The sequence below is a fragment of the Oncorhynchus mykiss genome, chromosome 1, assembly GCF_057628025.1.
Source record: "Oncorhynchus mykiss isolate SJ-2025 chromosome 1, ASM5762802v1, whole genome shotgun sequence".
NCBI lineage: Eukaryota > Metazoa > Chordata > Actinopteri > Salmoniformes > Salmonidae > Oncorhynchus > Oncorhynchus mykiss.
Genome location: NC_143022.1, coordinates 178,040 through 205,964, shown reverse-complemented (window position 1 = coordinate 205,964; position 27,925 = coordinate 178,040). Strand labels below are relative to the sequence as shown.

At 47.4% G+C, this 27,925-nt stretch overlaps 1 protein-coding gene across 5 annotated transcripts in view; it reads left to right on the top strand.

Moving 5' to 3' along the window:
* The window catches only part of LOC110523943 (cyclin-dependent kinase-like 5), a 185,318-nt gene that overhangs the window by 54,284 nt on the left and 103,109 nt on the right, over positions 1 to 27,925 (top strand). For all 5 annotated transcript variants that reach the window (XR_016489292.1, XR_016489228.1, XM_036980806.2 and 2 more), the window contains exons 4-9: positions 17,642 to 17,687; positions 22,094 to 22,230; positions 22,383 to 22,503; positions 23,271 to 23,330; positions 26,028 to 26,118; positions 26,279 to 26,468. Coding sequence is in view for 3 of the 5 variants with exons in the window: in XM_036980806.2 (XP_036836701.2) it covers positions 17,642 to 17,687; positions 22,094 to 22,230; positions 22,383 to 22,503; positions 23,271 to 23,330; positions 26,028 to 26,118; positions 26,279 to 26,468 (645 nt within the window). In the remaining 2 variants the exon portion in view is untranslated. The remainder of the gene's footprint in view (positions 1 to 17,641; positions 17,688 to 22,093; positions 22,231 to 22,382; positions 22,504 to 23,270; positions 23,331 to 26,027; positions 26,119 to 26,278; positions 26,469 to 27,925) is intronic.

Sequence of the window (27,925 nt, the reverse complement as noted above, 5' to 3'; positions counted from 1 at the left end):
TGTAGGGCCGTAGGGAGACCAGGCAATGGGAGGAGACGGCAGGACTTAGAGAACCGATCCACAACGACCAAAACGGTAGTGTTCCCCTGAGATGGGGGAAGATCAGTAAGGAAATCTACCGAGAGATGGGACCATGGCCGTTGTGGAACCGGGAGGGGCTGTAACTTCCCTCTAGGAAGGTGCCTAGGAGCCTTACTCTGGGCGCATACCGAACAGGAAGATACATAGAGCCTCACATCCCTAGCTAAGGTGGGCCACCAGTATTTCCCTCTAAGACCCCGCACTGTCCTATCGATCCCCGGATGACCCGCAGACGGTAGTGTGTGAGCCCACCGAATCAACTTATCACGGACACCAAGCGGTACGTAACTTCTACCAGTCGGACACTGTGCAGGCGCAGGTTCAACCCTCAACGCCCGCTCGATGTCCGCGTCCACCTCCCATACCACTGGGGCCACCAGCCGAGAAGCTGGGAGGATGGGAGTGGGTTCGATAGACCGGTCCTCTGTGTCATAGAGACGGGACAGCGCGTCGGCCTTAGTGTTGAGGGAACCTGGTCTGTAAGAGATCGTAAATCTAAAACGTGTAAAGAACATGGCCCACCTAGCCTGACGCGGATTCAGTCTCCTCGCTGCTCGAATATACTCCAGATTACGGTGATCAGTCCAGATGAGAAAAGGGTGTTTAGCCCCCTCTAGCCAGTGTCTCCACACCTTCAGGGCCTTTACCATAGCTAGTAACTCCCGGTCCCCCACATCATAGTTCCGCTCTGCCGGACCCAGCTTCTTCGAAAAGAAAGCGCAGGGACGGAGCTTCGGTGGCGTGCCCGAGCGCTGAGACAGCACGGCTCCAACCCCAGCCTCGGACGCATCCACCTCCACTATGAATGCTAACGAAGGGTCCGGATGCGCCAACACGGGAGCCCCAGTGAACAGTGCCTTCAACTGGTTGAAGGCTCCATCAGCCTCTGCTGACCACCGCAAACGCACCGGCCCCCCCTTCAGCAGTGAGGTAATGGGCGCCGCTACTTGGCCAAAACCCCGGATAAACCTCCGGTAGTAATTGGCAAACCCTAAAAACCGCTGCACCTCCTTTACCGTGGTCGGAGTCGGCCAATTACGCACGGCGTTAACGCGGTCACACTCCATCATCATCCCCGAGCTGGAAATGCGATAACCCAAGAAGGAAACGGCTGGTTTGGAGAACACACATTTCTCAGCCTTGACGTATAGGTCATGCTCCAGCAGTCGCCCAAGAACCTTGCGCACCAGGGAAACATGCGCGGCGCGTGTGGCAGAATAAATCAAGATGTCATCAATATAGACTACCACACCCTGCCCGTGCAAGTCCCTGAGAATCTCATCTACAAAGGATTGAAAGACGGCTGGAGCATTTTTCAACCCATACGGCATGACGAGGTACTCATAGTGGCCTGATGTGGTACTAAACGCTGTTTTCCACTCGTCTCCTCCCCGAATACGCACCAGATTATACGCGCTCCTGAGGTCCAGTTTTGTGAAGAAACGCGCTCCGTGGAATGATTCCACCGCCGTAGCGATGAGAGGTAGCGGATAACTAAAACCCACTGTGATCGAATTGAGACCTCGATAATCAATGCACGGACGCAGACCTCCCTCCTTTTTCCTCACAAAAAAAAAAACTTGAGGAGACGGGTGACATGGAGGGCCGAATGTACCTCTGTCTCAGAGCTTCCGTGACATATGTTTCCATAGCCAGCGTCTCCTCCTGTGACAGTGGGTACACATGACTCCGGGGAAGTGCAGCGTTCTCCAGGAGGTTTATCACGCAATCCCACCGTCGATGGGGTGGTAATTTGGTCGCCTTCTTCTTACTAAAAGCGATAGCCAAATCGGCATATTCTGGGGGAATGCGCACGGTGGAAACCTGGTCTGGACTCTCCACCGTCGTGGCACCGATGGAAACTCCTATACACCTCTCTGAACACTCGTCTGACCACCCCTTAAGAGCCCCCTGTTTCCAGGAAATAAGGGGATTGTGAATAGCCAGCCAGGGAACCCCCAACACCACCGGAAACCCAGGTGAATCAATAAGGTAGAAACTGATCCTCTCCCTATGATTCCCCTGCGTTACCATGTCCAGCGGAATCGTGGCCTCCCTGACCAGCCCTGACCCTAGCGGTCGGCTATCTAAGGAGTGCACGGGGACAGGTGGGTCTATCTGCACTAACGGAATACCCAATTTACGGGCGAGTCCACGATCCATAAAACTCACAGCTGCGCCTGAATCGACTAGCGCCTTATGCTGAAGAGAGGGGAAAAATGCAGGGAAAAAAATTAACAAAAACATGTGACCAACAGGGAGCTCTGGGTGAGTTTGGTGCTTACTCACCTGGGGTGGCCGAGGAGCGTTCTGCCGACCATCTCGACTCCCAGAAGGACTCCTCCAACACCGGTCCGAAGTGTGTCCTCTCCGTCCACAATAGGAGCAGGAGGAGCCCCCTCTGATCCCCCTAGATGCAGCTCCTCCCAACTCCATCGGAGTGGGAGTGGGAGAGTTGGAAGGTGGAATTAACAGGACCCCTTCTGAACGCCCGCGGGCAGCTAGCAGGTTGTCCAATCGAATAGACATGTCTATTAGTTCATCCAGGGAGAGAGTTGTGTCCCTGCAAGCCAGCTCCCGGCGGACGTCCTCCCGGAGACTACACCGGTAATGGTCCATCAGGGCCCTGTCATTCCACCCAGCACCAGCAGCTAGGGTCCTAAACTCCAACGCGAAGTCCTGCGCGCTCCTCGTCTCCTGTCTGAGGTGGAACAGTCGCTCACCCGCCGCTTTACCCTCTGGTGGATGATCGAACACTGCTCGGAAACGGCGGGTGAACTCCAGGTAGTTGGCCCGAGCCGAGTCTGGACTGTTCCAGACTGCGTTAGCCCAATCCAGGGCCCTGCCCGTTAAACAGGAGACGAGGAGGCTCACACTCTCCTCACCCGAGGGAGCCGGACGCACAGTAGCCAGGTAGAGCTCCAGCTGGAGCAAAAATCCCCGGCACCCAGCAGCCGCTCCATCGTACTCCCTCGGGGGGGAGAGACGTAGTGCGCCGGACCCAGAGGACGACGTAGGTGGAGTAGGTGGTGTCGGCAGTGGGGGAGCTGGGGTAGACGTCGGGAGACCACTCCTCTCCCATCGTTCCATCCTCTCCATCATCTGGTCCATCGCGGTACCAATCCGATGGAGGACAGCTGTGTGGTGATGAACGCGCTCCTCCATAGTGGGGAGAGGAGTGGTCGCTGCTCCTGCTGACTCCATTTCGAAGGTGCGGGCTTCTGTTACGATCTACTAGGTGTGGTGGTTGGAATCAGGCGCAGAGAGCAGGGTTCAGTCGTATCTTCACATTTATTCCCCAGCGCAACAAAAACAGTCACGCCAACACACAGGGCGTAAAATAAGTTGCCAGTCAAAAACAACAGGACTAAACAGTCCGGAGAATAAATACAGGAAAAAATCACACCATCAAAACACAGAGTAACAAAAACAAGCCCGCACAAATACCCAGCGGGCCTAGTGCCCCTAAATACCCTACAAACAAATCCTAATACAAAACAGGTGTACCCAATTAACCAATAACCCAAAACAAACGGAAAGGGAATCGATGGCAGCTAATAGGCCGGCGACGACGACCGCCGAGCACCGCCCGAACAGGAAGAGGCACCATCCTCGGCGAGGTTCTTGACATGTAGTTACTCCACAACACTAACCTAATTGACAGAGTGAAAAGAAGGAAACCAGAACATAATAAATATATTCCAAAACAAGCATCCTGTTTGCAACAAGGCACTAAAGTATTACTGCAAAAAATGTGGCAGACCTTAGAGTGAAATGCTTACTTACAAGCCCTTAACCAACAATGCAGTTTTAAGAAAATCCCAAAACAAGTAAGAGATAAGAGTAACAAATAATTAAATAGCAGCAGTAAATAACAATAGCAAGGCTATTTTCAAGTGGTACTGGTTCAGAGTCAATGTGCAGAGTCAATGTGCAGAGTCAATGTGCGTGGGCACAGGTATTGAGGTAATTATGTGCATGTAGGTAGAGTTATTAAAGTGACTATGTATATATAATAGAGTAGCAGCAGCGTAGGGGGGGTGCAATGCAAATAGTCTGGGTAGCCATTTGATTAGCTGTTCAGGAGTCTTATGGCTTGGAGGTAGAAGCTGTAGAAGCCTCTTGGACCGAGACTTGGCGCTCCGGTACCGCTTGCCGTGTGGTAGCAGAGAGAACAGTCTATGACTAGGGTGGCTGGAGTCTTTGACCATTTTTATGGCCTTCCTCCTATGGGTATGCTTGTAATTGTTAAGGACTGGGGAGTTTTTCCTTGTTCAGTCTGCTTTCCAACAGACACTGGGAGATGAATTCACCTTTCAGAAGGACAATAACCTGAAACACAAGGCCAACACGTGTAGGCTGACAATGAAATGCTTACTTATGGGTCCTTTCAACAATGCAGAGTTAAAGATGAATAACAAATATAAATACCAATTGAAAATAACATGGCTATATACAGGAAGTAGAAAATAACATGACTATATACAGGAAGTAGAAAATAACATGGCTATATACAGGACGTAGAAAATAACATGGCTATATACAGGAAGTAGAAAATAACATGACTATATACAGGAAGTAGAAAATAACATGGCTATATACAGGACGTAGAAAATAACATGGCTATATACGGGGAGTACCAAGTAATAACATGGCTATATACAGGGAGTACCAGGTAATAACATGGCTATATACAGGGAGTACCAGGTAATAACATGGCTATATACGGGGAGTACCAGGTAATAACATGGCTATATACGGGGAGTACCAGGTAATAACATGGCTGGATACGGGGAGTACCAGGTAATAACATGGCTGGATACGGGGAGTACCAGGTAATAACATGGCTGGATACGGGGAGTACCAGGTAATAACATGGCTATATACGGGGAGTACCAGGTAATAACATGGCTATATACAGGGAGTACCAGGTAATAACATGGCTATATACGGGGAGTACTAGGTAATAACACGGCTATATACGGGGAGTAATTGGAGGTGCCTAAAAGGCATTGTTTCGGTTGATTGTAAAAAAAAAAAAAAGGACCTTTTTTGGAAGTACATATCAGCCATAATGTGAGTAAATTAACATCGTTTCTCAGCAAAATGGCATATTTGGTGTGTAAAAAAACGTATTTTGAAATTATAACGCTCGCAGAGCTGGTGAATGGGAGTTTGAATCTGAGCTTTCTGGGCATTACAGAGGTCTCTAATTCACCTATTAGCTTATAGACGATGACTGGTTGGGGAGCACAGAGAGCGATGTCTTGCTAGCTTTTACAGCCTGAGCAGAGATGAGATGATGACTAGGACGGTAGGCTAATATTGGCCAAAAATATCGGCCTGACCGATTTATAAAACCTCTAATTTTAACACCCAATAAACAGAAAGTGGGACAGGAGAAAGGACTTCAGATGTAGAGTTAAATAGGCCACCTTGTGGAGCACAGACTACATAGTCCTGTTAGAGGGTGAGAGAGATGTAGAGTGAGGAAGTTGGGGGGGGGGGGAGAGCAGGAGAACTGATGACATAGTCCTATTAGAGGGTGAGAGAGATGTAGAGTGAGGAAGTTGGGTGGGGAGAGAGCAGGAGAACTGATGACATAGTCCTATTAGAGGGTGAGAGAGATGTAGAGTGAGGAAGTTGGGGGGAGAGAGCAGGAGAACTGATGACATAGTCCTATTAGAGGGTGAGAGAGATGTAGAGTGAGGAAGTTGGGGGGAGAGAGCAGGAGAACTGATGACATAGTCCTATTAGAGGGTGAGAGAGATGTAGAGTGAGGAAGTTGGGGGGAGAGAGCAGGAGAACTATAGATGGGACAGTTCTGTGGTCCCCTTGTAGATTTGTGTTATTTTGAGCTGCAGCTACACTAGTAGTGGGTTGAATTATGAGTTGAATTTTATATATATATATATATATATATATATATATATAACCTTTATTTAACCAGGTAAGCTTGTTGAGAGTTCTCATTTACAACTGTGACCTGGCCAAGATAAAGCAAAGCGACACAAACAACAACCAAGTTACACATGGAATAAACAAACATACAGTCAATAACACAATAGAAAAAGTCTATATACAGTGTGTGCAAATGAGGTAAGATAAGGGAGGTAAGGCAATAAATAGGCCATAGTAGCGAAGTAATTTCTATTTAGCAAATTAACACTGGAGTGATAGATGTGCAGATGATGGTGAGCAAGTAGAAATACTGGGTTGCAAAAGAGCAAAAAGTAAATAAAAACAATATGGGAATGAGGAGTTGGATCGGCTATATACAGATGGGCTATTTACAGATGGGCTATTTACAGATGGGCTATATACAGATGGGCTATTTACAGATGGGCTATTTACAGATGGGCTATATACAGATGGGCTATATACAGATGGGCTATTTACAGATGGGCTATTTACAGATGGGCTATTTACAGATGGGCTATATACAGATGGGCTATTTACAGCTGGGCTATTTACAGATGGGCTATATACAGATGGGCTATATACAGATGGGCTATTTACAGATGGGCTATATACAGATGGGCTATATACAGATGGGCTATTTACAGCTGGGCTATTTACAGATGGGCTATATACAGATGGGCTATTTACAGCTGGGCTATTTACAGATGGGCTATATACAGATGGGCTATATACAGATGGGCTATTTACAGCTGGGCTATTTACAGATGGGCTATATACAGATGGGCTATATACAGATGGGCTATTTACAGCTGGGCTATTTACAGATGGGCTATATACAGATGGGCTATTTACAGCTGCAGCGATCGGTTAGCTGATGCTTAGAGTTAGTGAGGGAGATATAAGTCTCCAATTTCATAGATTTTTGCAATTCTTTCGAGTCATTGGCAGCAGAGAAGTGGAAAGAAAGGCGACCAAAGTAGCAAATGGCTTTGGGGGTGACCAGTGAGATATACCTGCTGGAGCGCGTGCTACAGTGGGTGTTGTTATGGTGACCAGTGAGCTGAGATAAGGCGGAGCTTCACCTAGCATAGACTTATAGATGACCTGGAGCCAGTGGGTCTGGCGACGAATATGTAGCGGGGGCCAGCCGACTAGAGCATACAGGTCGCAGTGGTGGGTGGTATATGGGGCTTTGGTAGCTAAACGGATGGCACTGTGATAGACTGCATCCAGTTTGCTGAGTAGGGGCAAACTACCTGCCCTCCAGGACACCTACACCACCCGATGTCACAGGAAGGCCATAAAGATCATCAAGGACAACAACCACCCGAGCCACTGCCTGTTCACCCCGCTATCATCCAGAAGGTGAAGTCAGTACAGGTGCATCAAAGCTGGGACCGAGAGACTGAAAAACAGCTTCTATCTCAAGGCCATCAGACTGTTAAACAGCCACCACTAACATTGAGTGGCTGCTGCCAACATACTGACTCAACTCCAGCCACTTTAATAATGGGAATTGATGGGAAATGATGTAAAATATATCACTAGCCACTTTAAACAATGCTACCTAATATAATGTTTACATACCCTACATTATTCATCTCATATGTATATGTATATACTGTACTCTATATCATCTACTGCATCTTTATGTAATACATGTATCACTAGCCACTTTAACTATGCCACTTTGTTTACATACTCATCTCATATGTATGTACTGCACTCAATACCATCTACTGTATCTTGCCTATGCCGGTCTGTACCATCACTCATTCATATATCTTTATGTACATATTCTTTATCCCCTTACACTTGTGTCTATAAGGTAGTAGTTTTGGAATTGTTAGCTAGATTACTTGTTGGTTATTACTGCATTGTCGGAACTAGAAGCACAAGCATTTCGCTACACTCGCATTAACATCTGCTAACCATGTGTATGTGACAAATAAAATTTGATTTGATTTAGAGTGTTGAAGGCTATTTTGTAAATGACATCGCCGAAGTCGAGGATCGGTAGGATGGTCAGTTTTACGAGGGTATGTTTGGCAACGTGAGTGAAGGAGGCTTTGTTGCGAAATAGGAAGCCGACTAGATTTAATTTTGTATTTGAGATGTTTAATACGAGTCTGGAAGGAGAGTTTACAGTCTAGCCAGACACCTAGTTATTTGTAGTTGTATACATATACTAAGTCAGAATCGTCCAGAGTAGTGATGATAGATGGGCGGGTTGAAAAAGCATGCGTTTCGTTTTACTAGCATTTAAGAGCAGTTGGAGGCCACAGAAGGAGTGTTGTATGGCATTGAAGCTTGTTTGGAGGTTTGTTAACACAGTGTCTAAAGAAGGGCCAGATGTATACAGCATGGTGTCGTCTGCGTAGAAGTGGATCAGAGAATCACCCGCAGCACGAGCGACATTGTTGATGTATCCAGAGACATTTAACCCTGTGGTACCCCCATAGGTCTGGAAAACAGGCCCATCCGATTTGACACAGTGAACTCTATCTGAGAAGTAGTTAGTGAACCAAGTGAGGCAGTTATTTGAAAAACCAATGCTGTTGAGTCTGCCGTTAAGAATACGGTGATTGACAGAGTCGAAAGCCTTGGCCAGGTCGATGAAGACGGCTGCACAGTACTGTCTTTTATCGTTGGTGGTTATGATATCGATTAGGACCTTGAGCGTGGCTGAGGTACACCCATGACCAGCTCGGAAACCTTATTGCACAGCGGAGAAGGTACGTTGGGATTCGAAATGGTCAGTGATCTGTTTATTAACTTGGCTTTCGAAGACTTTAGCTAGGCAGGTCAGGATGGGTATAGGTCTGTAACAGTTTAGGTCTAGAGTGTCTCGACTAATGCAGAAAGAGACAGACTGTCTCATTGGCTGTAGCTACACTAGTAGTGGGTTGAATGCAGACAGACTGTCTCATTGGCTGTAGCAACACTAGTAGTGGGTTGAATGCAGACAGACTGTCTCATTGGCTGTAGCAACACTAGTAGTGGGTTGAATGCAGACAGACTGTCTCATTGGCTGTAGCTACACTAGTAGTGGGTTGAATGCAGACAGACTGTCTCATTGGCTGTAGCAACACTAGTAGTGGGTTGAATGCAGACAGACTGTCTCATTGGCTGTAGCTACACTAGTAGTGGGTTGAATGCAGACAGACTGTCTCATTGGCTGTAGCAACACTAGTAGTGGGTTGAATGCAGACAGACTGTCTCATTGGCTGTAGCAACACTAGTAGTGGGTTGAATGCAGACAGACTGTCTCATTGGCTGTAGCAACACTAGTAGTGGGTTGAATGCAGACAGACTGTCTCATTGGCTGTAGCAACACTAGTAGTGGGTTGAATGCAGACAGACTGTCTCATTGGCTGTAGCAACACTAGTAGTGGGTTGAATGCAGACAGACTGTCTCATTGGCTGTAGCAACACTAGTAGTGGGTTGAATGCAGACAGACTGTCTCATTGGCTGTAGCAACACTAGTAGTGGGTTGAATGCAGACAGACTGTCTCATTGGCTGTAGCAACACTAGTAGTGGGTTGAATGCAGACAGACTGTCTCATTGGCTGTAGCAACACTAGTAGTGGGTTGAATGCAGAGAGACTGTCTCATTGGCTGTAGCAACACTAGTAGTGGGTTGAATGCAGACAGACTGTCTCATTGGCTGTAGCAACACTAGTAGTGGGTTGAATGCAGACAGACTGTCTCATTGGCTGTAGCAACACTAGTAGTGGGTTGAATGCAGACAGACTGTCTCATTGGCTGTAGCAACACTAGTAGTGGGTTGAATGCAGACAGACTGTCTCATTGGCTGTAGCAACACTAGTAGTGGGTTGAATGCAGACAGACTGTCTCATTGGCTGTAGCAACACTAGTAGTGGGTTGAATGCAGACAGACTGTCTCATTGGCTGTAGCAACACTAGTAGTGGGTTGAATGCAGACAGACTGTCTCATTGGCTGTAGCAACACTAGTAGTGGGTTGAATGCAGACAGACTGTCTCATTGGCTGTAGCAACACTAGTAGTGGGTTGAATGCAGACAGACTGTCTCATTGGCTGTAGCAACACTAGTAGTGGGTTGAATGCAGACAGACTGTCTCATTGGCTGTAGCAACACTAGTAGTGGGTTGAATGCAGACAGACTGTCTCATTGGCTGTAGCAACACTAGTAGTGGGTTGAATGCAGACAGACTGTCTCATTGGCTGTAGCAACACTAGTAGTGGGTTGAATGCAGACAGACTGTCTCATTGGCTGTAGCAACACTAGTAGTGGGTTGAATGCAGACAGACTGTCTCATTGGCTGTAGCAACACTAGTAGTGGGTTGAATGCAGACAGACTGTCTCATTGGCTGTAGCTACACTAGTAGTGGGTTGAATGCAGACAGACTGTCTCATTGGCTGTAGCAACACTAGTAGTGGGTTGAATGCAGACAGACTGTCTCATTGGCTGTAGCTACACTAGTAGTGGGTTGAATACAGACAGACTGTCTCATTGGCTGTAGCAACACTAGTAGTGGGTTGAATGCAGACAGACTGTCTCATTGGCTGTAGCAACACTAGTAGTGGGTTGAATGCAGACAGACTGTCTCATTGGCTGTAGCAACACTAGTAGTGGGTTGAATACAGACAGACTGTCTCATTGGCTGTAGCAACACTAGTAGTGGGTTGAATGCAGACAGACTGTCTCATTGGCTGTAGCAACACTAGTAGTGGGTTGAATGCAGACAGACTGTCTCATTGGCTGTAGCAACACTAGTAGTGGGTTGAATGCAGACAGACTGTCTCATTGGCTGTAGCAACACTAGTAGTGGGTTGAATGCAGACAGACTGTCTCATTGGCTGTAGCTACACTAGTAGTGGGTTGAATGCAGACAGACTGTCTCATTGGCTGTAGCAACACTAGTAGTGGGTTGAATGCAGACAGACTGTCTCATTGGCTGTAGCAACACTAGTAGTGGGTTGAATGCAGACAGACTGTCTCATTGGCTGTAGCAACACTAGTAGTGGGTTGAATGCAGACAGACTGTCTCATTGGCTGTAGCAACACTAGTAGTGGGTTGAATGCAGACAGACTGTCTCATTGGCTGTAGCAACACTAGTAGTGGGTTGAATGCAGACAGACTGTCTCATTGGCTGTAGCAACACTAGTAGTGGGTTGAATGCAGACAGACTGTCTCATTGGCTGTAGCAACACTAGTAGTGGGTTGAATGCAGACAGACTGTCTCATTGGCTGTAGCAACACTAGTAGTGGGTTGAATGCAGACAGACTGTCTCATTGGCTGTAGCAACACTAGTAGTGGGTTGAATGCAGACAGACTGTCTCATTGGCTGTAGCAACACTAGTAGTGGGTTGAATGCAGACAGACTGTCTCATTGGCTGTAGCTACACTAGTAGTGGGTTGAATGCAGACAGACTGTCTCATTGGCTGTAGCAACACTAGTAGTGGGTTGAATGCAGACAGACTGTCTCATTGGCTGTAGCAACACTAGTAGTGGGTTGAATGCAGACAGACTGTCTCATTGGCTGTAGCAACACTAGTAGTGGGTTGAATGCAGACAGACTGTCTCATTGGCTGTAGCAACACTAGTAGTGGGTTGAATACAGACAGACTGTCTCATTGGCTGTAGCAACACTAGTAGTGGGTTGAATGCAGACAGACTGTCTCATTGGCTGTAGCAACACTAGTAGTGGGTTGAATGCAGACAGACTGTCTCATTGGCTGTAGCAACACTAGTAGTGGGTTGAATGCAGACAGACTGTCTCATTGGCTGTAGCAACACTAGTAGTGGGTTGAATGCAGACAGACTGTCTCATTGGCTGTAGCAACACTAGTAGTGTGTTGAATGCAGACAGACTGTCTCATTGGCTGTAGCAACACTAGTAGTGGGTTGAATGCAGACAGACTGTCTCATTGGCTGTAGCAACACTAGTAGTGGGTTGAATGCAGACAGACTGTCTCATTGGCTGTAGCAACACTAGTAGTGGGTTGAATGCAGACAGACTGTCTCATTGGCTGTAGCAACACTAGTAGTGGGTTGAATGCAGACAGACTGTCTCATTGGCTGTAGCAACACTTGTAGTGGGTTGAATACAGACAGACTGTCTCATTGGCTGTAGCAACACTAGTAGTGGGTTGAATGCAGACAGACTGTCTCATTGGCTGTAGCAACACTAGTAGTGGGTTGAATGCAGACAGACTGTCTCATTGGCTGTAGCAACACTAGTAGTGGGTTGAATGCAGACAGACTGTCTCATTGGCTGTAGCAACACTAGTAGTGGGTTGAATGCAGACAGACTGTCTCATTGGCTGTAGCAACACTAGTAGTGGGTTGAATGCAGACAGACTGTCTCATTGGCTGTAGCAACACTAGTAGTGGGTTGAATGCAGACAGACTGTCTCATTGGCTGTAGCAACACTAGTAGTGGGTTGAATGCAGACAGACTGTCTCATTGGCTGTAGCAACACTAGTAGTGGGTTGAATGCAGACAGACTGTCTCATTGGCTGTAGCAACACTAGTAGTGGGTTGAATGCAGACAGACTGTCTCATTGGCTGTAGCAACACTAGTAGTGGGTTGAATGCAGACAGACTGTCTCATTGGCTGTAGCAACACTAGTAGTGAGTTGAATGCAGACAGACTGTCTCATTGGCTGTAGCAACACTAGTAGTGGGTTGAATGCAGACAGACTGTCTCATTGGCTGTAGCAACACTAGTAGTGGGTTGAATGCAGACAGACTGTCTCATTGGCTGTAGCAACACTAGTAGTGGGTTGAATGCAGACAGACTGTCTCATTGGCTGTAGCAACACTAGTAGTGGGTTGAATGCAGACAGACTGTCTCATTGGCTGTAGCAACACTAGTAGTGGGTTGAATGCAGACAGACTGTCTCATTGGCTGTAGCAACACTAGTAGTGGGTTGAATGCAGACAGACTGTCTCATTGGCTGTAGCAACACTAGTAGTGGGTTGAATGCAGACAGACTGTCTCATTGGCTGTAGCAACACTAGTAGTGGGTTGAATGCAGACAGACTGTCTCATTGGCTGTAGCAACACTAGTAGTGGGTTGAATGCAGACAGACTGTCTCATTGGCTGTAGCAACACTAGTAGTGGGTTGAATGCAGACAGACTGTCTCATTGGCTGTAGCAACACTAGTAGTGGGTTGAATGCAGACAGACTGTCTCATTGGCTGTAGCAACACTAGTAGTGGGTTGAATGCAGACAGACTGTCTCATTGGCTGTAGCAACACTAGTAGTGTGTTGAATGCAGACAGACTGTCTCATTGGCTGTAGCAACACTAGTAGTGGGTTGAATGCAGACAGACTGTCTCATTGGCTGTAGCAACACTAGTAGTGGGTTGAATGCAGACAGACTGTCTCATTGGCTGTAGCAACACTAGTAGTGGGTTGAATGCAGACAGACTGTCTCATTGGCTGTAGCAACACTAGTAGTGGGTTGAATGCAGACAGACTGTCTCATTGGCTGTAGCAACACTAGTAGTGGGTTGAATGCAGACAGACTGTCTCATTGGCTGTAGCAACACTAGTAGTGGGTTGAATGCAGACAGACTGTCTCATTGGCTGTAGCAACACTAGTAGTGGGTTGAATGCAGACAGACATTTTTTTATTGTCATGTGCAGTGAAATGCCTTTCTTATAATGCAGTAACCGATATCAGTAGAACTATAAAAAATGTACAACAAAAACACATTAGAAATAAGAAGAACATGAGAAAGTAAGTCAGCTATATTCAGCATCAGTTCCAGGGTCAGTTCCATATTTCCAATGCCATTAGGATATATATGACTGATGATTGGCTGAGATAAATTGATGAAAAGGCTTCTCAACAGTTTTTACCCTCAAGCCATAAGACTCCTGAAAAGGTAATCAAATGCTTACCCGGACTATTTGCATTGTGAGCCCCCCCTAACCCCCTCTTTACGCTGCTGTTATTCTCTGTTTATCATATATGCACAGTCACTTTAACTATACATTCATGTACATACTTCCTGAATTGGCCCAACCAACCAGCGTTCCCGCACATTGGCTAACTGGGCTATCTGCATTGTGTCCCACCACCCACCTCCCGCCAACACCTCTTTTACACTACTGCTACTCTCTGTTCATAATATATGTATAGTCACTTTAACCATATCTACATATACTGTACATACTACCTCAATCAGCCTGACTAACCGGTGTCTGTATGTAGCCTCGCTACTTTTTTAGCCTCGCTACTGTATATAGCCTGTCTTTTTACAGTTGTTTTATTTCTTTACCTACCTATTGTTCACCTAATACCTTTTTTTTGCACTATTGGTTAGAGCCTGTAAGTAAGCATTTCACTGTAAGGTCTACTACACCTGTTGTATTCAGCATTTCACTGTGAGGTCTACTACACCTGTTGTATTCAGCATTTCACTGTGAGGTCTACTACACCTGTTGTATTCAGCATTTCACTGTGAGGTCTACTACACCTGTTGTATTCAGCATTTCACTGTGAGGTCTACTACACCTGTTGTATTCAGCATTTCACTGTAAGGTCTACTACACCTGTCGTATTCAGCATTTCACTGTAAGGTCTACTACACCTGTTGTATTCAGCATTTCACTGTAGGGTCTACTACACCTGTTGTATTCAGCATTTCACTGTAAGGTCTACTACACCTGTCGTATTCAGCATTTCACTGTAAGGTCTACTACACCTGTTGTATTCAGCATTTCACTAAGGTCTACTACACCTGTTGTATTCAGCATTTCACTGTGAGGTCTATCTACACTTGTTGTATTCAGCATTTCACTGCAAGGTCTACTACACCTGTTGTATTCAGCATTTCACTGTGAGGTCTACTACACCTGTTGTATTCAGCATTTCACTGTGAGGTCTACTACACCTGCTGTATTCAGCATTTCACTGTAAGGTCTACTACACCTGTTGTAGTCGGCATTTCACTCTGAGGTCTACTACACCTGTTGTATTCAGCATTTCACTGTAAGGTCTACTACACCTGTTGTAATCAGCATTTCACTGTAAGGTCTACTACACCTGTTGTATTCAGCATTTCACTGTAAGGTCTACTACACCTGTCGTATTCAGCATTTCACTGTAAGGTCTACTACACCTGTTGTATTCAGCATTTCACTGTGAGGTCTACTACACCTGTTGTATTCAGCATTTCACTGTAAGGTCTACTACACCTGTTGTAATCAGCATTTCACTGTAAGGTCTACTACACCTGTTATATTCAGCATTTCACTGCAAGGTCTACTACACCTGTTGTATTCAGCATTTCACTGTGAGGTCTACTACACCTGTTGTATTCAGCATTTCACTGTGAGGTCTACTACACCTGTTGTATTCGGCGCACGTGACACAAACTTTGATTTGATAAAAATATTGTGGGAGCTGTTTTGTTAGACTTCAGTATGGCTTTTGACATTATTGATCATAGTCTGCTGCTGGAAATAAAATGGACGCCTATCAAACATAATCCAGTTAGAATCAGGAATTCCCCAAGGCAGCTGTATGTACACAGAGAGCTAGCATTATTAATATGCATGTCATGTCTCTAACTAGCCAAGCAAATGGCTCTTTCTGTTAAAATTAGAAACGTGTAATATCTGAAAATGTAGCTAGCTAGACTATCTTACCTGTACATCATTCGTGGTTGGACGTGTCTCCTGTTGGATGCCATGGTTGCCCTTAGTTTGAAGATGTAATCTGGTGACAGTTGTTTCCCCCATCTCCTCAGTCCTCCAGAAAGTGGAGAGCAACACTTATGCAGTTTTAATACATGATACATAAAAAAGCTGCGTTAGACAGACCCTACACATACTGACCAGCTCAAATACACAAAAGCATGCTATATGGCAGACCAATCCAAACTCATCTCTCGGCATGTCCAACTCACTCATTATCTTAGCCAATCATGGCTAGTGGGAAGGTTGCTGACTTTTTCTTTGGCTAACCAACTAGGCTCATAATTTAACAACAATGTCTGTCTCTCTCCTCTCATGGGTTCTCCTATTTGTCTTCTCATCCTGTCTGTTTTCTCATCCTCTCTCTCTTCTCTCCTGTCTGTCTTCTCATCCTGTCGCTCTTCTCTCCTGCATGTCTTCTCATCCCGTCTCTCTCCTTTCTTGTCTCTCTATCCCTTTGTGGGTTCTCCTACCTGTCCTCTCTCCCTGTCTGTCTTTATTTGTATTTACAGATGGCATACAAGTTTGTTATTAAGGCACAGGAAAGTTCACATGTTCCAGAAGGTATTTCTCATTTTGAATAAAAATAAGTTTATGTTCTAACAACTCTCCTGTGAAGTAGGGACTCGCGACATGCGCCTAGTTACCTGAAACGAGTCACATATACTATACATACAAAAGTATGTGGACACTCCTTCAAATTAGTGGATTTGGCTATTTCAGCCACACCCGTTGCTATAAAATCGAACACACAGCCATGTAATCTCCATAGACAAACATTGGCAGTAGAATGGCCTTACTCAGTGACTTCCAAGTGGATCCGTCATAGGATGCCAACTTTCCAAAAAGTCAGTTTGTCACATTTCTGCCCTGCTAGAGCTGTCTAGGTTAACTTTTAGTGCTGTTATTGTGAAGTTAAAATGTCTAGGAGCAACAACGGCTCAGTCCTGAAGTGGAAGACCACACAAGCTCACAGAACATGACTGCCGAGTGCTGAAGCACGTCCTCGGTTGCAACACTCACTATCGAGTTCCAAACTGCCTCTGGAAGCAATCTCAGCATCAGAACTATACGTCTGGAGCTTCACGAAATTGAATTCCATGGCTGAGCATCTGTACATTAGCCTAAGATCACCATGCGCAATGCCAAGTGTCGGCTGGAGTGACGTAAAGCTCGCCGCCATTGGACTCTGGAGCAGTGGAAACACGTTCTCTGGAGTGATGAATCACGCTTCACCATCTGGCAGTCGGAAGGACAAATCTGGGTTTGGCGGATGCCAGGAGAGCGCTACCTGCCCCAATGCATAGTGCCAACTGTAAAGTTTGGTGGAGTAGGAATAATAGTCTGGGGCTGTTTTTAATGGTTCAAGCCCCTTAGTTCCAGTGAAGGGAAATCTTAACTCTACAGCATACAATGACATTCTAGACGATTCTGTGCTTCCAACTTTGTGGCAACAGTTTGGGGAAGTCCCCTGCGTGTGAGTACCTGTGCTGCGTGTTTTTGCCTTCGTGCCCTTGTGGATTGCGCAGATGATTATGGGTCTCGTCCCGTGTGTTGATCATTGTGTGCTTGTGTTATTTATTTTGTTTGGGATTCAACACTTTGTTTTGTATAGTGTTTGTTTGGTCTTCATCCCTGTGCGGTTACACGGCACCCTGGAGCGTGTGCGGACAAGACGGGCTCTAGTGAGCGTGTGCGGACAAGACGGGCTCTAGTGAGCGTGTGCGGACAAGACGGGCTCTAGTGAGCGTGTGCGGACAGGACAGGCTCTAGTGAGCGTGTGCGGACAGGACAGGCTCTAGTGAACGTGTGCGGACAGGACAGGCTCTAGTGAGCGTGTGCGGACAGGACAGGCTCTAGTGAGCGTGTGCAGACAGTCTTCTGAGCAGCAGGGCTGGCACCTTATCATACTTTTCTCTCTCTTCACTGCAGGAGACCAATGAGATTGTGGCCATTAAGAAGTTCAAGGACAGTGAAGGTAAGAGGCCTGTATTTAATCAGGAAATAATTCATATTAAGTCCTGTGATAAAGAATGCTGATTTGATCCAGCCAAACCCGTCTTCTGTTATGGGTGGGTGTCTGTCTGTCTCCTGTTTGCATCTAGTCTCATGGGTTCTTCTGTCTCTCTCATTCCTGTCTGTCTCTTCTCATCCTCTCTGTATCTTCTCTCCTGTCTGTCTCTTCTCATCCTCTCTGTATCTTTGCTCCTGTCTGTCTCTTCTCATCCTCTCTGTATCTTCTCTCCTGTCTGTCTTCTCATCCTCTCTGTATCTTCGCTCCTGTCTGTCTTCTCATCCTCTCTGTCTTCTCTCCTCTCTGTATCTTTGCTCCTGTCTGTCTTCTCATCCTCTCTGTGTCTTCTCATCCTCTGTATCTTCTCTCCTCTCTGTATCTTCGCTCCTGTCTGTCTTCTCATCCTCTCTGTATCTTCTCTCCTCTCTGTATCTTTGACCTGTCTGTCTTCTCATCCTCTCTGTGTCTTCTCATCCTCTCTGTGTCTTCTCATCCTCTGTATCTTCTCTCCTGTCTGTCTCTTCTCATCCTCTGTATCTTCTCTCCTGTCTGTGTTCTCATCCTCTGTATCTTCTCTCCTGTCTGTGTTCTCATCCTCTCTGTTTCTTCCCTCCTGTCTGTCTTCTCATCCTCTCTGTCTTCTCTCCTGTCTGTCTCTTCTCATCCTCTCTGTATCTTCTCTCCTGTCTGTCTTCTTATCCTGTCTCTCTTCTCTCCTGCATATCTTCTCATCCTGTCTGTCTCCTTTACTGTCTCTATCCCTTTGTGGGTTCTCCTGTCTGTCTTTTCATCCTGTCTCTCTTCTCTCCTGTCTGTCTCTTCTCTCCTGTATGTCTTCTCATTCTGTCTCTCTCCTCTCCTGACTCTTTATCCCTTTGTGGGTCCTCTTCTCTGTCTCTCTTATCTCACCCTGTCTGTCTCTCCTCTCATGGTTATCATGTCTGTCTTCTCATCCTGATTGTTCTCTCCTTTCATCCTGTCTGTCCTCTCTTCCTGTCTGTCCTCCCTGTATGTCCTCTCTTCCTGTCTGTCCTCTATTCCTGTCTTTCCTCTCCTCTTATCCTGTTTGTCTCCACTCCTCTCTTCCTGTCTGACTCCACTCCTCTTCCTGTCTGTTCTCTCCTCTCTTCCTGTCTGTCTCCTCTCCTCTCTTCCTGTCTGTTCTCTCCTCTCATCCTGTCTGTCCTCTCTTCCTGTCTGTCTCCACTGCTCTCTTCCTGTCTGTCGCCACTCCTCTCTTCCTGTCTGTCTCCACTCCTCTCTTCTTGTCTGACTCCACTCCTCTTCCTGTCTGTTCTCTCCTCTCTTCCTGTCTGTCTCCACTCCTCTCTTCCTGTCTGTCTCCACTCCTCTCTTACTGTCTTTTTCCACTCCTCTTCCTGTCTGTCTCCACTCCTCTCTTCCTGTCTGTCTCCACTCCTCTCTTCCTGTCTGTCTCCATTCCTCTCTTCCTGTTTGACTCCACTCCTCTTCCTGTCTGTTCTCTCCTCTCTTCCTGTCTGTCTCCACTCCTCTCTTCCTGTCTGACTCCACTCCTCTTCCTGTATGTCTCCACTCCTCTTCCTGTCTGTTCTCTCCTCTCTTCCTGTCTGTCTCCACTCCTCTCTTCCTGTCTGTTCTCTCCTCTCTTCCTGTCTGTTCTCTCCTCTCTTCCTGTCTGTCTCCACTCATCTCTTCCTGTCTGTCTCCACACCTCTCTTCCTGTCTGACTCCACTCCTCTTCCTGTCTGTCTCCACTCCTCTTCCTGTCTGTTCTCTCCTCTCTTCCTGTCTGTCTCCACTCCTCTCTTCCTGTCTGTTTTCTCTTCCTGTCTGTATCCACTCCTCTCTTCCTGTCTGTCTCCATTCCTCTCTTCCTGTCTGACTCCACTCCTCTTCCTATCTGTTCTCTCCTCTCTTCCTGTCTGTCTCCACTCCTCTCTTCCTGTCTGACTCCACTCCTCTTCCTGTCTGTCTCCACTCCTCTTCCTGTCTGTTCTCTCCTCTCTTCCTGTCTGTCTCCACTCCTCTCTTCCTGTCTGTTCTCTCCTCTATTCCTGTCTGTTCTCTCCTCTCTTCCTGTCTGTCTCCACTCCTCTCTTCCTGTCTGACTCCACTCCTCTTCCTGTCTGTCTCCACTCCTCTTCCTGTCTGTTATCTCCTCTCTTCCTGTCTTTCTCCACTCCTCTCTTACTGTCTTTTTCCACTCCTCTTCCTGTCTGTTCTCTCCTCTCTTCCTGTCTGTCGCCACTCCTCTCTTCCTGTCTGTCTCCACTCCTCTCTTCATGTCTGACTCCACTCCTCTTCCTGTCTGTTCTCTCCTCTCTTCCTGTCTGTCTCCACTCCTCTCTTCCTGTCTGTCTCCACTCCTCTCTTACTGTCTTTTTCCACTCCTCTTCCTGTCTGTTCTCTCTTCCTGTCTGTCTCCACTCCTCTCTTCCTGTCTGTCTCCACTCCTCTCTTCCTGTCTGTCTCCATTCCTCTCTTCCTGTTTGACTCCACTCCTCTTCCTGTCTGTTCTCTCCTCTCTTCCTGTCTGTCTCCACTCCTCTCTTCCTGTCTGACTCCACTCCTCTTCCTGTATGTCTCCACTCCTCTTCCTGTCTGTTCTCTCCTCTCTTCCTGTCTGTCTCCACTCCTCTCTTCCTGTCTGTTCTCTCCTCTATTCCTGTCTGTTCTCTCCTCTCTTCCTGTCTGTCTCCACTCCTCTCTTCCTGTCTGACTCCACTCCTCTTCCTGTCTGACTCCACTGCTCTTCCTGTCTTTCTCCACTCCTCTTCCTGTCTGTTATCTCCTCTCTTCCTGTCTTTCTCCACTCCTCTCTTACTGTCTTTTTCCACTCCTCTTCCTGTCTGTTCTCTCCTCTCTTCCTGTCTGTTCTCTCCTCTCTTCCTGTCTGTCTCCACTCCTCTCTTCCTGTCTGTCTCCACTCCTCTCTTCCTGTCTATCTCCACTCCTCTCTTACTGTCTTTTTCCACTCCTCTTCCTGTCTGTTCTCTCTTCCTGTCTGTCTCCACTCCTCTCTTCCTGTCTGTCTCCACTCCTCTCTTCCTGTCTGTCTCCATTCCTCTCTTCCTGTTTGACTCCACTCCTCTTCCTGTCTGTTCTCTCCTCTCTTCCTGTCTGTCTCCACTCCTCTCTTCCTGTCTGACTCCACTCCTCTTCCTGTATGTCTCCACTCCTCTTCCTGTCTGTTCTCTCCTCTCTTCCTGTCTGTCTCCACTCCTCTCTTCCTGTCTGTTCTCTCCTCTCTTCCTGTCTGTTCTCTCCTCTCTTCCTGTCTGTCTCCACTCCTCTCTTCCTGTCTGTCTCCACTCCTCTCTTCCTGTCTGACTCCACTCCTCTTCCTGTCTGTCTCCACTCCTCTTCCTGTCTGTTCTCTCCTCTCTTCCTGTCTGTCTCCACTCCTCTCTTCCTGTCTGTTCTCTCTTCCTGTCTGTATCCACTCCTCTCTTCCTGTCTGTCTCCATTCCTCTCTTCCTGTCTGACTCCACTCCTCTTCCTGTCTGTTCTCTCCTCTCTTCCTGTCTGTCTCCACTCCTCTCTTCCTGTCTGACTCCACTCCTCTTCCTGTCTGTCTCCACTCCTCTTCCTGTCTGTTCTCTCCTCTCTTCCTGTCTGTCTCCACTCCTCTCTTCCTGTCTGTTCTCTCCTCTCTTCCTGTCTGTTCTCTCCTCTCTTCCTGTCTGTTCTCTCCTCTCTTCCTGTCTGTCTCCACTCCTCTCTTCCTGTCTGTCTCCACTCCTCTCTTCCTGTCTGACTCCACTCCTCTTCCTGTCTGTCTCCACTCCTCTTCCTGTCTGTTCTCTCCTCTCTTCCTGTCTGTCTCCACTCCTCTCTTCCTGTCTGTTCTCTCCTCTATTCCTGTCTGTTCTCTCCTCTCTTCCTGTCTGTCTCCACTCCTCTCTTCCTGTCTGACTCCACTCCTCTTCCTGTCTGTCTCCACTCCTCTTCCTGTCTGTTATCTCCTCTCTTCCTGTCTTTCTCCACTCCTCTCTTACTGTCTTTTTCCACTCCTCTTCCTGTCTGTTCTCTCCTCTCTTCCTGTCTGTTCTCTCCTCTCTTCCTGTCTGTCTCCACTCCTCTCTTCCTGTCTGTCTCCACTCCTCTCTTCCTGTCTATCTCCACTCCTCTCTTACTGTCTGTCTCCACTCCTCTCTTACTGTCTTTCTCCACTCCTCTTCCTGTCTGTCTCCACTCCTCTCTTCCTGTCTGTCTCCTCTCCTCTCTTCCTGTCTGTCTCTACTCCTCTCTTCTTGTCTGTCTGTCCTCTCCTCTCTTCCCGTCTGTTCTCTCCACTCCTCCTGTCTGTCTCCACTCTTCTCATCCTGTTTGTCCTCTCTTCATGTCTGTCTCACTCCTCTCTTCCTGTCGGTCTCTCCTTTCCCCAGAGAATGAGGAGGTTAAGGAGACCACACTCCGGGAGCTGAAGATGCTCCGAACCTTGAAGCAGGAGAATATCGTGGAGCTGAAGGAAGCCTTCCGCAGGAGGGGGAAACTCTACCTGGTGTTTGAGTATGTAGAGAAGGTAAGACTAGCTTCACTTGTAGTCTCCTGCAGTGAATATTGATTATATCTCAGAATAATAAGACTTCTGAAGCCTTCAAATTATAGTTTAGATGTTGATCAAATAAATAGTCCAGGAGATTGATACTGATCCCTTCTGTTGGTCTCTTCTAGAACATGCTGGAGCTGCTGGAGGAGCTTCCTAACGGAGTGCCGTCTGATAAAGTCAGGAACTACATCTACCAGCTGATCAAAGCTATCCATTGGTGTCATAAGAACGACATTGTCCACCGGGGTAAGGAGACATGATGCTTTAGGAACCAGAACCAATTAACACACCTTTAATATACCAGAGCCTCAGCCTTCCATTAGGCCCTAGTGCACACTCTTCAGGTAATATGAAGTCCCAGCATTCCTCTGTTCTGCCATGACATCTTTTCTGGTTTGATAGTTTAATAGTCTGTTCAGTGTCTCAGATGATGAGAGCTTGTGACTTGGAGTACAGCAACACTCCAGATGGCTTGCCATCTTTCAGACAACATTATGACAATATTATGTTGGTAGACCATATCCCCTCACTATGACCTGACTTAGGGTTAGCTAACCCTAACCCATATCCCCTCACTATGACCTGACTTAGGGTTAGCTAACCCTAACCTATATCCCCTCACTATGACCTGACTTAGGGTTAGCTAACCCTAACCCATATCCCCTCACTATGACCTGACTTAGGGTTAGCTAACCCTAACCCATATTCCCTCATAATGACCTGACTTAGGGTTAGCTAACCCTAACCCATATCCCCTCACTATGACCTGACTTAGGGTTAGCTAACCCTAACCTATATCCCCTCACTATGACCTGACTTAGGGTTAGCTAACCCTAACCTATATCCCCTCACTATGACCTGACTTAGGGTTAGCTAACCCTAACCCATATCCCCTCACTCCTGTCTCTCTCCCTCCTGTCTATCTCTGCCTCTGTCTTATCTCTCTCTCCCTCCTGTCTGTCTCTCCTTCCTGTCTCTCTCCTTCCTGTCTGTCTCTGTCTCTCTCTCCTCAGATATAAAGCCAGAGAACCTTCTAATCAGTTCTGATGACATCCTCAAGCTATGTGACTTCGGTGAGCAGAGCAACTTGTCTGTCTGTCATCTTCATTCAGTCAGTAACAGCACCAACCTGTTAGAGAATCTTTAGTCTCTGCTGTTCAACCTGTATCAACTTTTTTATTTCTTCAGTCCTTAGCCATTAGCATGTTGATTTAAGTTCCCATAGAAACAGCCTGTCTTCATATGGAGTTATGTTAGCCTGTCTACTCTGGAAGGTTAGTGTCTGTCTGACACTCCGAGTCACTCACTCACTCACTCACTCACTCAATCTCTCACTCACTCACTCACTCACTCACTCTTCTCATTCCAAGTCGACACACAGCTCTCCTCATTCCAAGTCGACACACAGCTCTCCTCATTCCATGTGGACACACGTTATCCTCATTCCATGTCGACACACAGCTCTCCTCATTCCAAGTCGACACACAGCTCTCCTCATTCCAAGTTGACACACAGCTCTCCTCATTCCATGTGGTCACACAGCTTTCCTCATTCCATGTCGACACACAGCTCTCCTCATTCCATGTGGTCACACAGCTCTCCTCATTCCATGTGGTCACACAGCTGTCCTCATTCCATGTGGTCACACAGCTCTCCTCATTCCATGTGGACACACAGCTCTCCTCATTCCATGTGGACACACAGCTCTCCTCATTCCATGTGGTCACACAGCTCTCCTCATTCCATGTCGACACACTGCTCTCCTCATTCCATGTGGACACACAGCTCTCCTCATTCCATGTGGACACGTTGTCCTCATTCCATGTCGACACACAGCTCTCCTCATTCCATGTGGTCACACAGCTCTCCTCATTCCATGTGGTCACACAGCTGTCCTCATTCAATGTGGTCTTGGGGTTGTTACTACCACATTGATAGCTGCTATTTTTCACATGTATTTTCCTAACCCTTTGAATGCTGTTTCATTCTTTCTTTCATTGTCATGTGATAATATTCTGCTGCACATCCAGTCAGTCAGGTTGGTGTTCTGGTGGTACCAGACACCATGATAGTCAGGTTGGTGTTCTGGTGGTACCAGACACTATGATAGTCAGGTTGGTGTTCTGGTGGTACCAGACACCATGATAGTCAGGTTGGTGTTCTGGTGGTACCAGACACTATGATAGTCAGGTTGGTGTTGTGTGGTACCAAACACTATGATAGTCAGGTTGGTGTTCTGGTGGTACCAGACACTATGATAGTCAGGTTGGTGTTGGGTGGTACCGTACCAGACACTATGATAGTCAGGTTGGTGTTCTGGTGGTACCAGACACTATGATAGTCAGGTTGGTGTTGGGTGGTACCGTACCAGACACTATGATAGTCAGGTTGGTGTTGTGTGGTACCAAACACTATGATAGTCAGGTTGGTGTTCTGGTGGTACCAGACACTATGATAGTCAGGTTGGTGTTGGGTGGTACCGTACCAGACACTATGATAGTCAGGTTGGTGTTGGGTGGTACCAGACACTATGATAGTCAGGTTGGTGTTGGGTGGTACCAGACACTATGATAGTCAGGTTGGTGTTGGGTGGTACCGTACCAGACACTATGATAGTCAGGTTGGTGTTGTGTGGTACCAAACACTATGATAGTCAGGTTGGTGTTCTGGTGGTACCAGACACTATGATAGTCAGGTTGGTGTTGGGTGGTACCAGACACTATGATAGTCAGGTTGGTGTTGGGTGGTACCGTACCAGACACTATGATAGTCAGGTTGGTGTTCTGGTGGTACCAGACACTATGATAGTCAGGTTGGTGTTGGGTGGTACCGTACCAGACACTATGATAGTCAGGTTGGTGTTGGGTGGTACCGTACCAGACACTATGATAGTCAGGTTGGTGTTGGGTGGTACCAGACACTATGATAGTCAGGTTGGTGTTCTGGTGGTACCAGACACTATGATAGTCAGGTTGGTGTTGGGTGGTGCCAGACACTATGATATTCAGGTTGGTGTTCTGGTGGTACCAGACACTATGATAGTCAGGTTGGTGTTGGGTGGTACCAGACACTATGATAGTCAGGTTGGTGTTGGGTGGTACCAGACACTATGATAGTCAGGTTGGTGTTCTGGTGGTACCAGACACTATGATAGTCAGGTTGGTGTTCTGGTGGTACCAGACACTATGATAGTCAGGTTGGTGTTCTGGTGGTACCGTACCAGACACTATGATAGTCAGGTTGGTGTTGGGTGGTACCGTACCAGACACTATGATAGTCAGGTTGGTGTTGGGTGGTACCAGACACTATGATAGTCAGGTTGGTGTTGGGTGGTACCAGACACTATGATAGTCAGGTTGGTGTTGGGTGGTACCAGACACTATGATAGTCAGGTTGGTGTTCTGGTGGTACCAGACACTATGATAGTCAGGTTGGTGTTCTGGTGGTACCAGACACTATGATAAAGCACATCACGAAGTGAAACATTTCTTTGAGCACCCTGATACGTCAATATACTCTGTAGAGCAGTACATCTACAGTCTATGTTTAGCTGCTCAGTGTTGACTCATTCTGTTGAATCAATTAATACAGATAGCGAGAGAGGGGGTGGGGTGGGGGTCTGACTGGTTGCTCTTAGACTGTTGTTCCTGTGTCCTCATCATCCTACTGAAATGATTTTACTGTCTTAGCTGTGTTCCTGGTTAGTTGGTCTCTGAGGTCACTTCCTGTTCTCTCTCTTATTCACTGCACTGTCTGTCTTCTCTTGTCAGGCTTCGCCCGTAATCTCTCAGAGGGAAATGATGCCAACTACACAGAGTACGTGGCCACTAGATGGTACCGCTCTCCAGAACTACTGCTGGGGTGAGTTTCGTGTATGTGTGTCATTCTGGTTGAGTCCATTCTACCTGGATACTGTAAACATGCACCAACACGTGTTAATGGTGTGCAGTACAGGTAGGATACTGCAGACATGAACCATACAATTTTAATGACCAACACCCTCTCTCCCCTCTTCCCCCAGGGCTCCGTATGGTAAGGCAGTTGACATGTGGTCAGTAGGCTGTATCCTGGGTGAGCTGAGTGATGGCCAGCCGTTGTTCCCAGGAGAGAGTGAGATAGATCAGCTCTTCATCATCCAGAAGGTCCTGGGACCACTGCCTACTGAACAGATGAAACTCTTCTACAATAACCCTCGATTCCACGGGCTAAGGGTAGGACAGGCTGGAAACTGTCTCTGCTCTCAGTACTCTCTCTATCTGTCCACCTCTCTTCCCCTCACTCCCCCTCACATGCTCTCTTACTCTTCTCTTCTTCCTGTTCTTTCCAACTCACTCCATCTTTCGATCTCTGGTCTTATTTCAGTATTCTCTCTCTCTCTCCATCTCTTTTTCCGTCCTCTCCCTCTCTCTCTTGCTAGCTGTGGCATGACTGATTGGATCACAGTGACACATCATTTATCTCCATTCTGCCTTGAGGAGTGGTTCAGATCATTACTGACTTGCTGGTTGCCTGGCTGGTGTTACTGACTGGTGTTTCTGTCTGGTGTTACTTGCTGGCGTTACTGACTGGCTGACGTTACTGACTGGTTGGTTGGCTGGCTAGCTTACTGGATAGCTGGCTTGCTAGTTGGCTAGCTGACCGGCTTGTGTACAGACTGGCTGACTGGTTGGCGGGTTGGTTGTCTGGTTGACTCGCTGACTGGCCGGTTGACTTGCTGGCTGACTGGCATTACTGACTGACTGGCTGGCTGGATGACTGACAGACTGGTTGGCTGACTAGCTGGTTGACTGGCTGGTTGACCGACCGGCTGGCTAGCTGGCTTGTTGACTGACTGACTGGCTGGATGACTGACAGACTGGTTGGCTGACTATTTGGTTGACTGGCTGGTTGACTGACCGGCTGGCTAGCTGGCTTGTTGACTGACTAGCTGATTGACTTGCTAACTGGCTGGTTGGCTGGCTGACTGGCTTGTGTACAGACTGGCTGGCTGGTTGACTGACTGGTTGGCGGGTTGGCTGGCTGGTTGACTGACTGGCTGGTTGACTCGCTGTATGGCTGACTGGCTGGCTGACTGGCATTACTGACTGACTGGCTGTCTGGATGACTGACAGACTGGTTGGCTGACTAGCTGGTTGACTGGCTTGTTGACTGACTGGCTTGTTGACTTGCTAACTGGGTGGTTGACTTGCTGGCTGGCTGGCTAGCTGGTTGGCTGGCTTGTTGACTGACTGGCTTGTTAACTTGCTAACTGGGTGGTTGTCTTGCTAGCTGGCTGGCTAGCTGGTTGGCTGGCTTTTTGAATGACTGGCTGGTTGACTGACTGGTTGACCGACCGGCTGGCTAGCTGGCTTGTTGACTGACTGGGTGGTTGACATGCTGGCTGGCTGGCTGGCTAGCTGGTTGGCTGGCTTGTTGACTGACTGGCTTGTTGACTTGCTAACTGGGTGGTTGTCTTGCTAGCTGGCTGGCTAGCTGGTTGGCTGGCTTTTTGAATGACTGGCTGGTTGACTGACTGGCTGACAGGCTGGTTGACGGGTAGACTGACTGACTCGCTGGTTGACTAGCTGACTGACTGACTGGTTGACGGGCTGGCTGGCTGACGGGTTGGCTGGCTGACTGGCTGCTGATGGTGGTAGAGGCATGACACGCAAACCATGCTATTTGTTGT